This window comes from Crocuta crocuta, unplaced genomic scaffold (assembly GCF_008692635.1).
Source record: "Crocuta crocuta isolate KB4526 unplaced genomic scaffold, BGI_CrCroc_1.0 scaffold59, whole genome shotgun sequence".
Classification (NCBI taxonomy): Eukaryota; Metazoa; Chordata; class Mammalia; order Carnivora; family Hyaenidae; genus Crocuta; species Crocuta crocuta.
The window spans coordinates 1,913,458-1,927,255 of record NW_027551578.1 but is presented as its reverse complement, the minus strand read 5'-3'; the positions used below and the strand labels follow the sequence as shown (position 1 = coordinate 1,927,255).

General features: G+C 45.1%; 1 protein-coding gene across 3 annotated transcripts in view; it reads right to left on the bottom strand.

Annotated features, from left to right (window-relative positions):
* Positions 1-13,798, bottom strand: part of CAPN9 (calpain 9) — a 47,352-nt gene that overhangs the window by 17,235 nt on the left and 16,319 nt on the right. For 2 of the 3 annotated variants that reach the window (XM_077751661.1, XM_077751663.1), the window contains 5 exons: positions 12,827-12,995; positions 11,562-11,645; positions 5,227-5,312; positions 2,847-2,924; positions 982-1,142 (listed from right to left, as the gene is read on the bottom strand). In XM_077751661.1, the coding sequence (XP_077607787.1) occupies positions 982-1,142; positions 2,847-2,924; positions 5,227-5,312; positions 11,562-11,645; positions 12,827-12,995 (578 nt within the window). The remainder of the gene's footprint in view (positions 1-981; positions 1,143-2,846; positions 2,925-5,226; positions 5,313-11,561; positions 11,646-12,826; positions 12,996-13,798) is intronic. The other variant, XM_077751662.1, reaches the window with a different exon arrangement.

Below are 13,798 nucleotides of genomic sequence, written 5' to 3'. Positions count from 1 at the left end.
CCTACTCAGCTACAGTTTGTTCCACCTTATTTTGTCCATGTGGTATTTCAAAGGAGAGTGCAGTGCCTTTGGAGTTGTGCAATTTGAGCAGAATCCACCCCACTCCCAGCTCCAAGGGTGAACACTGAGTGGTTTGTGCCAGCCCCTGTTGCCTCAGACCATTAGAACAAAGCCAACCAGCTTGTGGCATTCACCAGGCAATACGGGCTCAGGGAATTCCCAGTTAGAAGGGAGCTGAGGACTTTTGTTGGATGACCCTCAGGAGCTCTGGCTGTTTGTGCAAACGAAGGCTCTGAAAGCCCTGGATGCTTCTGGTAGCCCTCCTGTGACTCTAAAGAAATCTAGACTGAGGAAGAAGTCAACAGAGAGAAGAAGGCAGAGCAGAGAATTACAAACCAATGTGTTGATAGAACTATGCCTAAAGCCCATGCTGCTTCTCCTCTGAATTTTGCACTTATATAGGGGAAAAAAATCCCTTTTTATTGCTAAACTAGCGTGAATTGTGTTTTCTATGACTTGTAATGGAAAAGAACCCAAGTAGTAAAACAAAAGAGTTTCCTTGAGCAATTTTTTTAAAACCTATTTTTAATGCTTTATTTATTTCTGAGAGAGAGAGAGAGACAGCGTGAGCAGGGGAGGATCAGAGAGAGAAGGGGATACAGAATCTGAAGCAGGCTCCAGGCTCTGAGCTAGCCATTAGCACAGAGCCCGACGGGGGGCTCGAACCCATGAACCATGTGATCATGACCTCAGCTGAAGTCAGACGCTTAACCAACTAAGGCCACTCAGGTGCCCCATCCTTGAGCAATTCTTATTCAGCTTCTTGCTACTTCTCTGCAGTCCTCACCAGCCATCTCTGAAATCCTACTGTCTAACTCCACACTTCAGGCTTTCTCTAGGGTCCTGGCCCTGATCCACTGACATACCCCAGGTTGGACGGGACACTTTGCAATGACAGAGAGTGACAGGCAGACAACCCACCTAGGAAATTGCGGCAGCCCCCGGCGGTGGAGCCCCGCACCCAGCTTCCTTGATGGACCGTCACCTCCCATTTGTGGACAGCATTCTCTTCCAGGGCGTCAGGAGTGAGGTTGCAGATTTCTACTTTGTCAAAGTGGGACTTGAAGTCCCTAAACGCCATCCTGCAACGAGGTGGAGAGACACCAGACATAGGAGGTGATGGTGATGCCATGATCCACTCATTCGCTTCATCATCTGACTGACCATTAGCGAGTGGCTGCATCTGTCCTCAAGGATGGGGAAGGCTTAGGTGTGGGCAGACAGAAAATGCACAAACAAAGGTAAGGAAAACGCAGAACATCTGTACTCAAAATTCAAGGTAAATATCTAATGTCCAATTTAATAGCTTGTTAATCTCTCAAGCTTGTGGATCCTACATGTTTTCCATAAATTTCTTTGACTTATGATCTCATGGTTCCTGAAGCAGGCCACCAAAGTTCACCCATCAAAATGGAGCCAAGGACTGAAACCCACTCCTTTTATCTAGAGTGGGGTGTAACCAGTGATGTGTGGGTCAAAGCTTTTAGGAAGGGGGATGTCTTCTACAACCTTTCTTGTTTTTCTTCTTCTGCTGGCTTCTTGCAAGTGACTGTGTGACCCAGGGGATGGTGGAGGCATATGGAAGAAGGGGGTTGGGTTCCTGAATCACTGCACACAGAGAGTCACCCACAGAATAGGGGTGTCTTCCTGGATTGTTATAATGGGTGAGAGAGAAACTTTATTGCATTTGAGTCTTTATATATACATCTGAGTCTATTTGTGACAGCAGCTGGTAGTACCCTAAGTCATTGGTGCCTTGAAGTATGAAGCCGCCATTACAGAATTCTAAAATATGTGGTATCATATGGGCAGGTTCAAGGAAATATTGGAACTGGAAAATAGATATTCGTGTTACAAATGGCAATATATTTGTTAAAACTGTAAAAATGTGGAAGACAGAGGCTGTGCTCTAGAGGAAGAGAATGGGAAAAGCTGGAATATTAATAGGTGTTGGTTTTTGCTTGTTGTGTTTAATAAGGTATAGAAGAAAGAGGTGAGCTCAGGCAATAAATGACTGGTTTGCTCCCGAGGGAATAAAGCTAGAAATCCAGAACTTTTGGTCTTGCGTGATTGGAAGAGCCAACTGTTTTCTGAACCCCACAGGAAGAAATATGATTAAAAAAAAAGCTTCTAGAGACGAAGGTCTATTAAAAACTTTCAGTTAGGGGCACCTGGATGGCTCAGTTGATGAAGCGTCCGACTCTTGATTTTGGCTCAGGTCATGATCTCACAATTTGTGGGACTGAGCACCACGTTGTGCTTTACATTGATAGTGTGGATCCTGCTTGGCATTCTTCCTCTCTCTCTGTCTCTCCCCCATTCGTGCATGCACTGTCTCTCAAAATGAATAAACACATGTTCATAAAACCTTTCAGTTAAGCAAAGAGATTCCACCCTGTGGAAAGTCCAGACTAGGAATGTTTCGTGCCCACTTCAGTCTATGTTCAGCTCTCAAGGTCACTGCCTTCAGGGGTCCTCATCATCAAGTTGGGCAAGGGAGAAGTCCCTGGGAGCAGTGGGGCTCCCTGCTTACAAATTCACTGTGCAAACTCGGATGATGGGTAGTTTAGGGGGGAAGTGCTGGGCTGCAGACCCAGGCTCAGCCACACTAACTAATCAAATCTCTGCCAACCTGGGCGAATGCAAGGGGTTTGAGACAGATGTATTTGATTGACCAGAGAAATCAAACAAAGACAGAGAAAACCAGCAAGCAAGCCAAGGGTGAGAGGGCACTTTCATACCTGCCATGTAGTTAATACAGAAAGGAAAACAGGCAGGCACTGTACCAGAATTCCCCATCGTCGAGAGCCGTGTGACACAAGCGCTTCTGCTCAGCTGGTCCAACGGAGAGCCACTCGGAGGAACTAAGAGTGAGCAAAGTCAGCCTTTAGGTGGAAGGTCTTGTGCAGCAGCCGAAACAACATTGGCCTTGGCAGAGAGGAGCACCCCTCCTGAGGAGGCAGGATAGTGGCCATGTGGGGACTGACCCTGGTCAGGGACTACTCCTGGGCCCCAGAAGTGTCCCAGGGGACATGGAGGCTGGCTGAAAAGGGAGCGTCCAAAGCAGCTGATGGAAAAAGGCCCTTGGGGTCATTTGAAGCCCCTCCATGGGGGATTATCACGGGACCGTCATAGGATGTTGAACACCAGCAGGGTACCAGAAACTTCCAACTGGAAGCCACAAGTGGACTGAAATGTGTGCCCTGGAGCAGCTCTTGACCTGTCCTCTTCATCTGTCAGTGACGTTTTGAAAAGTGATAATAATGCCTTATGTTCACCTGGGCTTGGCATTTCACATACCAAACACCTTCTTCACGTGAACTTGGTAAGACCCTGGTGGGGTTCTGGGAGGTACACAGCTCAGATTATGGACAAGGGCACTCACGTGGGCAGTTGCCACCTCCAGCCTTGAAATCCAAGAGTTCCACCTCACCTCCAAGTTCACCGTGTCTCTGAGACCCCTGCAGCCACCCCTAGATAGTTCAGGCTAAGTCACCACCACTGTGGTGCTCAGCCGATACTGCCCACCTTGCACACGCCCTGTATATCTTGACCCAGAGGACCCAGAAGGAGCCCGTCTCCAGGTCTTGCTTGCCAGGCTTGGAACAGCAGAACAAAGAGCCATTGTTTTCTTTTTGAACCATTACCTTCCATGGGGTTCACACCCCAATAACGGGCAGACTGGCTAAGGAAATCTTTCAACACTTCCGTCCTAACAGGAGGTCAGGATCAGGGATCAGGATGGGGGCCTGCCCTCCGTCACCCCGAGGCTGAGTGGGAGCGTCCGGCCTTGACTGCAGTAAACACACCCTCCTGATTTCTCCCTCTGTGTGTTTCACAGGAGAAGGCGAAAGTAGCCCTCACCCTTTTACACCGCGTGGTCTCTAACCTGAAGGACACTATGTGTTTATGTGTGATATGAAGCCATCTAGTTCATTTGGGTTTCAGTATTTCTGTGCTTTCCATTTCCGCCAGGAGAGGGAGGCGGGTCTCTTCCCTCTTGTGATGCTGGTTGGGTGTGAATCCATCTCTGCCACAGCTTCCGGGCTCTGAGAAGGCGGAACCAACGGCGGTGGCAGGTGGGGTGACAAGAACAGCAATGGGAGGACTGGCTGCCCCGGGGGCGTGTGCTGCACCCTCGGGCTGGGGTCGGGTTAACAGAGACAGACGCGCTGATGACTGTGACGCGGTGGCTTTTCTGTGAGCGGAGGTCACCAGCTCAAGATCTACTCAGGTTCTAGACTTGCCGGAAGTCACCCCAGAACCCCACGAGCTGTGAGTGGGCAGGGCTGGGACAGCAGGACCCCAAGAGAGCAGGGTGGGTAGGCCCTGCCCAAGCACATCTAAACATTCCCTCGTTCTTGTCACCTGGGCCATTGCCCAAGGGACAAGGAGAGGACACACACCTGCAAGGCAGACCTTTCTTTATAATTGGGGAACCAATAAAGAACCCTAGTTGACCACTCTGTAATAGATGAATTTCCTGTTGCACCTCCTCAGTCGCTCTACTGGGCCTCTGGCCAATGGTCACTGACCAGTGAGAGAAAACTAGCATAACCTGCTTGCAATATTTCAGGGATTCTTACACCCAAAATATGCATTGCCACCCCCACCCCTACCCAACACACACACATACACACCACATATCGAAGCTACCATAATTGGAGATCAAGCCTTTCACAATATCATGGGGATATGTACTATTCCCATGGGAGGGAATACATCCACTGACATAAATACAATTATTGGAAAGTTTAAAAAGATGTTAGGGGCACCTGGGTGGCTCAGTCGGTTAAACGACTGACTTTAGCTCGGATCATGATCTCGCAGTTCATGGGTTCTGTGCTGATAGCGCAGAGCCTGGAACCTGCTTCAGATTCTGTGTCTCCCTCTCTCTCTGCCTCTCCCTTTCCCTCCCTCCCTCTTTTCTCTCTCAAAAATAAATAAGCATTACAATTTTTAAAGCCATTATAAGGGTTTTCCATTTTGACTGCATGGTGGGCCAGAAGGCTAAAGAGGGAGGAAGTAAGGCCACTCAGAAGCAGGACCCTGAACACAAGTCAGGAGGGAACTGGGAACCGTAGACAAAGAACCCCTTCCTCATACGTCTGCACAAGCCAGCCCTGGCCCTCTGTGCCCCAGGAAGGCAAGGAGGTGGGGACTGACCTGTCACTCCAGGACCCATTCCACTCAACCTGGCCCCAAGGGTTCCTGACTCTGATGAGCTCCGTTTTCTGGCCTCGGAAGTTTACCTGAAGGGGAGAAACATCAGGGAAATGATAAGTTTACGTGTGAAGTCCAGAGCGCTTCATGTCTAGCCATAGTTGGCTTTACCGAAAGCCTCTTGACTGCGACATGCTAAAGCCATGCCCAGACTCATCAATTCTTAATTGGCCCTTGGAATTTTCTAATTCCTAGTGGACAAAATGGCTAGCATTACCAATGCCGTTATATTAATCACCCCATGATGGTTACCCTCCATCTAGGAAAAAAAGTAGAATTATAAACAACAAGAAATAAGTCCACATGAATCTTCAGATGAACGCATTTTCTCTCTGGACTGGAGTCACCCTAGAAACAAAGGCCAAGTCATTTATCAGTGTATCCTCAGCATCTAGGACAGCAAGTGGTAAAGAATAGTTGTCAGAAGTGCTCATGGAGTTGTTAGTGAGTTTTCTTCATCCTTAACATCTTACTCACAGATGAATGAAAAGTATATAAGCATACGCTCGGAATTTAAACAATGATAAAAACCACTTGCAAGCCTTCTGAATCCAATCTTCTCCCCACTTTCAGGTGTCGGTAAGGATTTCCACTGTCCATATGGAGAACCCTTGAGCCAGTAAAGAAAGATGATTCAGTCATGGCCTTCAGGCTCTGCCCCGGACCAGGAGAGAGGGCCAGGGCATTTAAAAAGATTTCAGAGGAAAAAGAGTACAAATAAGACTTTTATTCATCAGTGAACCAGAAATGTTAGCTCAAAAAAATAAACGGTTGGGACCTCATCAAGATTAAAAGCTTCTTCACGGCAAAGGAAACAATCCATAAAACTAATAGGCAACCGACGGAATGGGAAAAGATAGTTGCAAATGACATATCAGATAAAGGGCTAATATCCAAAATCTATAAGGAACTCACCAAACTCCATACCTGAAAAACAAATAATCCAGTGAAGAAATGGGCAGAAGATATGAACAGACACTTCTCCAAAGAGGACATCCAGATGGCCAACAGATACGTGAAACGATGCTCAGCATCCCTCCTCATCAGGGAAATACAAATCAAAACCACACTGAGATACCACCTCACGCCAGTCAGAGTGGCTAAAATGAGCAAATCGAGAACTCTAGATGCTGGCGAGGATGTGGAGACACGGGCACCCTCCTACACTGTTGGTGGGAATGTAAACTGGTACAGCCCCTCTGGAAAACAGTGTGGAGCTTCCTCAGGAAACTAACAATAGAACTCCCCTATGACCCAGCAATAGCACTGCTAGGAATTTACCCAAGGGATACAGGAGTGCTGATGCATAGGGGCACCTGTACCCCACTGTTCATAGCAGCACTTTCAACAATAGCAAAAACATGGAAAGAGCCTAAGTGTCCATCAAAGGACGAAAGGATCAAAAAGATGTGGCTTAATCTATACGATGGAATACTACATGGCAATGAGAAAGAATGAAATCTGGCCATGTGTAGCAACATGGATGAACCTTGAGGGTGTTATGCTGAGCGAAATAAGTCAGGCAGAGAAGGACAGATACCATATGTTTGCACGTATAGGAGGATTAGGAGGAGCTTAATGGAGGACTGTGGGGGAGAAGAAGGGGGAAAACAGTGGGGGAGAAGGAGGGAGGCAAACCATGAGAGACTCTTAAATGCTGAGAACAAACTGAGGACTGATGGGGGGGAGGGGAAGGGGGGTGATGGGCGTGGAGGAGGGCACTTGTGGGGATGAGCACTGGGTGTTATATGGAAACCAGCTTGACGATAAACTATTAAAAAAAAGAAATATTAGCTCAAAACTCTTTACCCTCACGCATTGGGCACAAATTATATTTTTGATGTGTAAAAATTAAGTTAATGTAACCTCTCAAGGGTCTAAGATGCCGCTAGCAGCTCATTATTTAAGATGTTCATTAAGAGAAATGTTCAGGGAAGGTAAATCCCTTATAGGTGGAAAGGAAAAGCAACTGAACAGATGTGATGAAAGGTTTCTGTTACTTGAAATAATATTTGGAAGATGTGACATTAAAAATCATGTGCCAAAAAGAAAAAAATCACCTTCCTTCCCAAGTGAGTGATTGGCATGGCATTATGAGTGGGAAGGAGGAGGTAAGAAGCCCATGCAAATAGTTTCAATTCTAAAGAACCCAACTGTATCCCCCAGTGAGGAGGAAGGGCAACCTTCCTTCCTTCCCACTCTTCTGGACTGGGTTTCTCAAAACATGGGTGGTAACAGTAGGAGACCAGAATGTGCCAGTGTTCTCTATAAACTGGGTTTGACACTTGTCCAACAGAAGCATGAAGTGGGCAAAGATAGGCCTTTGGACCTCACTGAACTTGAACATGAGAGGATACAGCCCTTGCCTTCTTGTCCCCCCCTTCCAGCTCATCCCCTTCCTTTCTCTTTCCCACATGTCCCTCAGGAGCTTTTGTGCAAACCAAGCCCTCCCTAGAAGTCAGGGTGTGTGCCGATGCGTCTGGCAGCCCCTGGGAATCAGTTCCACCTTGGACTATAGCTGCAGAAAATAGGACTTTTGATGGTCAGTTTTATATGTCAATTTGACTTGGCCACTGGTGCCCAGATATTTGGTTATACACCATTTTGGGTGTGTCTGTGAGGGTGTTTTCAGAGGAGATTAGCATCTGGATCAGTAGACTGAGTCGAGCAATCAGCCCTCCCCAGGGTGGATGGGACTCATCTAATCAGCTGAAGGTCTGAATAGCACTATAGAAGGTGGAAGAAGGGGACAATTCACTCTCTGTGTCTGACTGCTGCATTGGGACTTCCATCCTCTTCTTCTCTGACACCAGGACTTGTACCATTGGTTCTCCTGGTTCTCAAGCTTTTGGACTTGGGGCTAGAACACCATCACCAGCTTACAGATGGCAGATCACAGGGCTTCTCAGCCTCCATAATCATGTGAGCCAACTCCTCATCTATCTATCTATCATCTATCTATTTATCTATCATCTATCTTTTAAAATTTTTTTCTAAGTTTATTTATTTATTTTGAAAGAGAGAAAGAGAGAGAGAGAGAGAGAGAGAGAAAGCATGAGCTGGGGAGGGGCAGAGAGAGAGGGAGAAAGAGAATCCCAAGCAGGCTCTGTACTGTCAGCACAGACTGTGAGATCATGAACTGAGCCAAGATGAAGAGTTAGACTCTTACCTGACTCAGCCACCCAAGTGCCTCTCATCTGTCTATATCTTATTGGTCCTGTTTCTATACAGAACGCTGACCAGTACAGGACTAATGTAGAATTAGGGAAGAAAGAGAAGAAAAGAAAAGAAAAGAAAAGGAAAGAAAAGAAAAAAGAAAAGCACAAACAAAGCCCAGGCTCTCACACCAGCTAAACAAGGTTGGTACTCTGGTGGACTCACATGTTTCTCTCTCTCTGTCTCTCTCTCTTCTGTTTTGCTCTTTTGGATTCCAGCCTTCCTCCTTTAGATGAGACATTCTCGAAAGTGTCTGAAAGTGTGGTTTAAACTGTGATGGCCCAAGGGTTGCCTCAATATTCACAAATCAATCAATGTGTTACATCACATTAATAAGAGAAAACATAAGAACCATATGATCTCTCAATAGATGCAGAAAAAGCATTTGATAAAATACAGCATCCATGCTTGATAAAAACCCTCAAAAAGGAGGGATAGATGGAACACACCTCAACATCATAAAGCCATATATAAAAGACACACAGCTAATATCATCCTCAGTGGGGAAAAGCTGAGAGCCTTTCCTCTATGGTCAGGAACATGGCAGAGATGTCCATTCTCACCATCACTATTTAACATAGTACTAGAAGCCTTAACCTCGGCAATCAGACAACAAAAAGAAATAAATGGCATCCAAATCGGCATGGATTGGATTTCACTATTTGCAGATAGCATGATACTCTATGTAGAAAACTTGAAAGACTCCACCAAAAAATTTCTAGACTTGTACATGAATTCAGCAGTCACTGGATATAAAATCAACGCGCAGAAATCTGTGGCATACACCAATAACAAAACAGCAGAAGAAGAAATCAAGGAATTGATCCCATTTGCAATCGCACCAAAACCAGTAAGATACCTAGGAATTAACCTAACCAAAGAGGTAGAAGAGCTGCACTCTGGAAACTATAGAATAGTTATGAAAGAAACTGAAGAGGACACAAAGAAATGGAAAAGCATTTCATACTCATGGATTGGAAGGACAAACATTGTTACAGCATTGTGACAATGTTTGTACTACCCAAAGCAATCTACACATTTAATGCAATACCTATCAAAATACCACCAGCACTTCTTGCAGAGCTAGAATGAATAATCCTAAAATTTGTATGGAACCACAAAAGACCCTGAATAGCCAAAGCAATCCTGAAAAAGAAAAACAAAACGGGAGGCATCACAATTCCAGATCTCAAACTATATTACAAAACTGTAGTCATCCAGACAGTATTGGGACAAAAACAGACACATAGGTCAATGGAACAGAATGGAGAACCCAGAAATGGGTCTAAAACTATATGGTCAACTAATCTTTGACAAAGCAGGAAAGAATATGCAATGGAAAAGACAGTCTCTTCAACAAATGGTGTTGGGAAAACTGGAGAGCAACACGCAGAAGAATTAAACTGGACCACTTTCTTACACCATACACAAAAATAAATTCAAAACGGATACAAGACCTAAATATGAGACAGGAACCGATTAAAATCCTAGAGGAGAACATAGACAAAACCTCTCTGACCTTGGCTGTAGCAACTTCTTACTAGACACATTGCTAGAATCAAGGGAAACAAAAGCAAAAAGGAACCATTGGGGCTTCATCAAGATAAAAAGCTTCTGCACAGGAAGGAAACAATCAACAAAACTAAAAGGCAACCTATGGGAGAAAATATTTGCAAATGACATATCTGATAAAGGGTTAGTATCCCAAATCTATAACAATTTATAGATTTCTATAGATCTATAGATTTCTTAGCTGGGTTAACTGGGTTATGGATAATCCAGTTAAGAAATGGGCAGAAGACATGAATAGACACTTTTCCAAAGAAGGCATCCAGGTGGCTAACAGACACATGAAAAGATGCTCAACATCACTCATCATTAGGGAAATACAAATCCAAACTATAAGGAGATACCACCTCATAACTGTCAGAGTGGCTAAAATCAACAACACAAGAAACAACAGGTGTTGGTGAGGATGCGGAGAAAGGAGAACCCTCCTGCACTGTTGGTGGGAAGCAAACTGGGGCAACCACTCTGGAAAAGAGTATGGAGGTTCCTCAAAGAACTAAAAATAGAACTACTGTATGATCCAGCAATTGCACTGTCAGGTATTCAACGAAAGGAAAGAAAAATACAGATTTGAAGGTGTACAGGCACCCCAACGTTTATAGCAGCATTATCAACAATAGCCAAACTATGGAGAGATCCCAAATGTCCATCGACTGATGGATGGATAAATAAGATGTGATATATATATTCCACACACAATGGAATATTACTCAGCCATCAAAAAGAATGAAAACTTGCCATGTGCAATGATGTGGATGGAGCTAGAGAGTATCATGCTAAGTAAAATAGGTCAGTCAGAGAAAGACAAATACCACATGAGTAGTTCACTCATATGTGGAATTTAAGAAACAAAACAGATGAAAATATGGGAAGGAAAAAAAGTGTGTGGGAAACAAACCATATGAGGCTCTTAACAATAGAGAACAAACTGAGGGTTGATGGAGGGAGGAAGGTGGGGGATGGGCTAACTAGGTGATGGATATTAGGGAGGGCACTTGTTGTGATGAGCCCTGGGTGTTGTATGTAAGTGGTGAATCACCGAATTCTACTCCTGAAACCAATATTGCATGGCATGTTAACTAAAATTTAAGTTAAAAACAACAAAATTTCAAACCCTTGAAGTCATTGGTAGTCAGAAAAATACAAATTAAGCAACAATGTAATATCACTTCATACCCATTTGTTTGGCAAAATGTAAAACCATCTGTTGGCAGAAATTTGAGGAGGGGAAAATCTAATGCATCTGCTGGTGGAATTGTAGGGTGTTACCAAACATTCTGGGGAGTAATCTGGCAATATTTAGTCAATTAAGTACATGCGTCAGATCCAGCAATCCTACCTCTGGGCATGCATCCTCCAAAAGGTTTTGTCTAAGTGTCTAAGGCAACATGTTAAAAAGAAAAAATATGTAATAGGATGCACTAAATAAGTATAACGGACTAGCACTGCCAAGTCTATTCCTGAACACTGTCCACAGGGTTCACATCACCTACCTGGTCAATTCCCGTCACAGTGTAGGCATGGCCCTTAATGAGACCAAAAGGTGTCCGGGCTTCAGATTCTGTAGCATTTCGGATCTGGAACATGAAAAGAGCACCGTTGGACCCTTGGGTACATCAAGACTTCCCTCCCTGCCCAGACCCAGGTCCAGGCTGGGCCTGGCCCCTTCGAGCCATATGCCTGAGGCATATAACGTAGATCCATAGGACAATCGTAAGATGGCTAGCAGTGACATACAGCAATTCCCAGTCTCGTCCCGGGGTGAGGAGACCCTGAATCCAGTGAAAAGTTCAGATTTTGCCGCCAAACAGAGCAGCTTGACCGCCCCCATCATGTAGCACGGCAAAGATAGAAGTAAGATCCTATACTCCAGAGAGAGGATAACCGGCATTTAACGGTATACAACTCTATGTCACACGCCTGAAAGTGGACAAAATGGGCAATTTAGTAGCAAAGAATACCTTCCCAAGGTTAGTCCTAGAGGAAACAGAAAACTTGAAGAGGACTCTAAAAACCAGATGAGGTAAAATTACATGTGCATAAGCTTCCGCACAGGAAGATACTAGAAAACAACTGTCAAGAGTCCTATCTACGGATATGATTTTTAAAATGATATATGAAGTAAAACAAACACACAAACAAATTTCAGGAAAGTATATGGGGTGCCTGGGTGGCTTAGTCGGTTAAGTGTCCGACTTCAGCGCAGGTCATGGTCTCACAGTTTGTGGGTTTGAGCCCCGCGTCGAGCTCTGTGCTGACAGCTCAGAGCCTGGAGCCTGCTTCAGATTCTGTGTCTCCCTCTCCCTCTGACTCTCCCCTGCTCACGCTGTCTCCCTCTCTCCCAGAAATAAATAAAACATTAAAAAATTTAAACATTTTTTAGGAAAGTATATAGTAAGATTCCATTTAGTAAAATCAAACCAAACTTCTCCCGTGGGTGTGTATATACATGCATGCCTGTGTGTACGAAGAAGGAGTGAAGTGTGAAGGTCACACGTCCATGTCACAGGGCTGGGATTTAGGGAGGGAGATAGGGATTTGCCTTTAGAGATCTCAGGATTGTTCCACTTGATACAGTAAGTGTGCCCCAACTTCATAATTTGGAAAGCATTAAATTAAAACTTTCGTTTTAATGAAAATAAATAAACATTAACACCCCACCCCCCACCTGCCTGAAAGTTATGTTCTTCCTCATACGGGGCCAGGGCACCCGGCCCAGACAGTGGTGGGTATGTGAACAAGCCAACGAACGACTTACATCAATGGAGCAGCCCACAAGAGAGCCCCTTTTCAAGGCCTTCTCTAGAATCTCATAGAAGTTCTCTGGAGCCTCTTTAGTTGCGAAGGTCTCTGCTACACCCCCCGTGAAGTCTTCCATCGCTTCGATGGCGCTGCCTCCCTTCAGAGCCTCATAGCTACCATTCAGCCTGTAAGGGCGGCAAGGAAGCAGGGACACTGTTGCAGGGAACACGAATGGCCACCAGGTGGCGCGCGTTGGCCAGAGATTTTCTAACTTGTACGCGCCATCCTCCATAGCCTTGCCCTGGCTGTGTGGAATGGGAGGAAGATGGAAAGCAGGCATGGGGCTTTACTTGGAGCTCCAAGAATCCTGGCTTTCTGTGAGTCAGGCAGTGTGCTGTGGTGGTAGAGAGCAGGGACTCTGGCCTCTGACCGGCTGCAGGTTCAAGTGGTGGATTCACAATTTACAAGCTGAGCGCTCTGGGGATAACTCCCTTAACCAATGCTTCTGTTTCCTAATTGGCAAAATGGGGGTGATGGGTGTATGCTCCCTCCCAGAACTGCTGTGAGGTTTCAGTGAGTCTCTTTCTCTCCTTCCCTCCCTCCCTCCTTCTCTCTCCTCCTACACAGAACAGGGCCTGACCACGAAGGTGTTAGTTATATCCAGACTTGAGACAAAGTTGAGGATCTTTCTCTTCCTTTCTGGTCTTGCATAATCCCAACCTTTTTTCTCGTAGTTGTATTTTTTTATTAAGATAAGTATGTCTGTATATATACACATACATATGTTTGTATATATATACACACATACATATATTTGCATATATATAACACACACATACACATACACACGCATATAGGCATTCTCCTTGAATTTTAAAATAAACTTTCCCATTTAAAACAGTTTCAGATTTATAGAAAAAATTGTAAATAGTACAGAGAGTTCCCATCTACCCCCACCCAACTGCCCCTACTGTTAACATCTCACGTT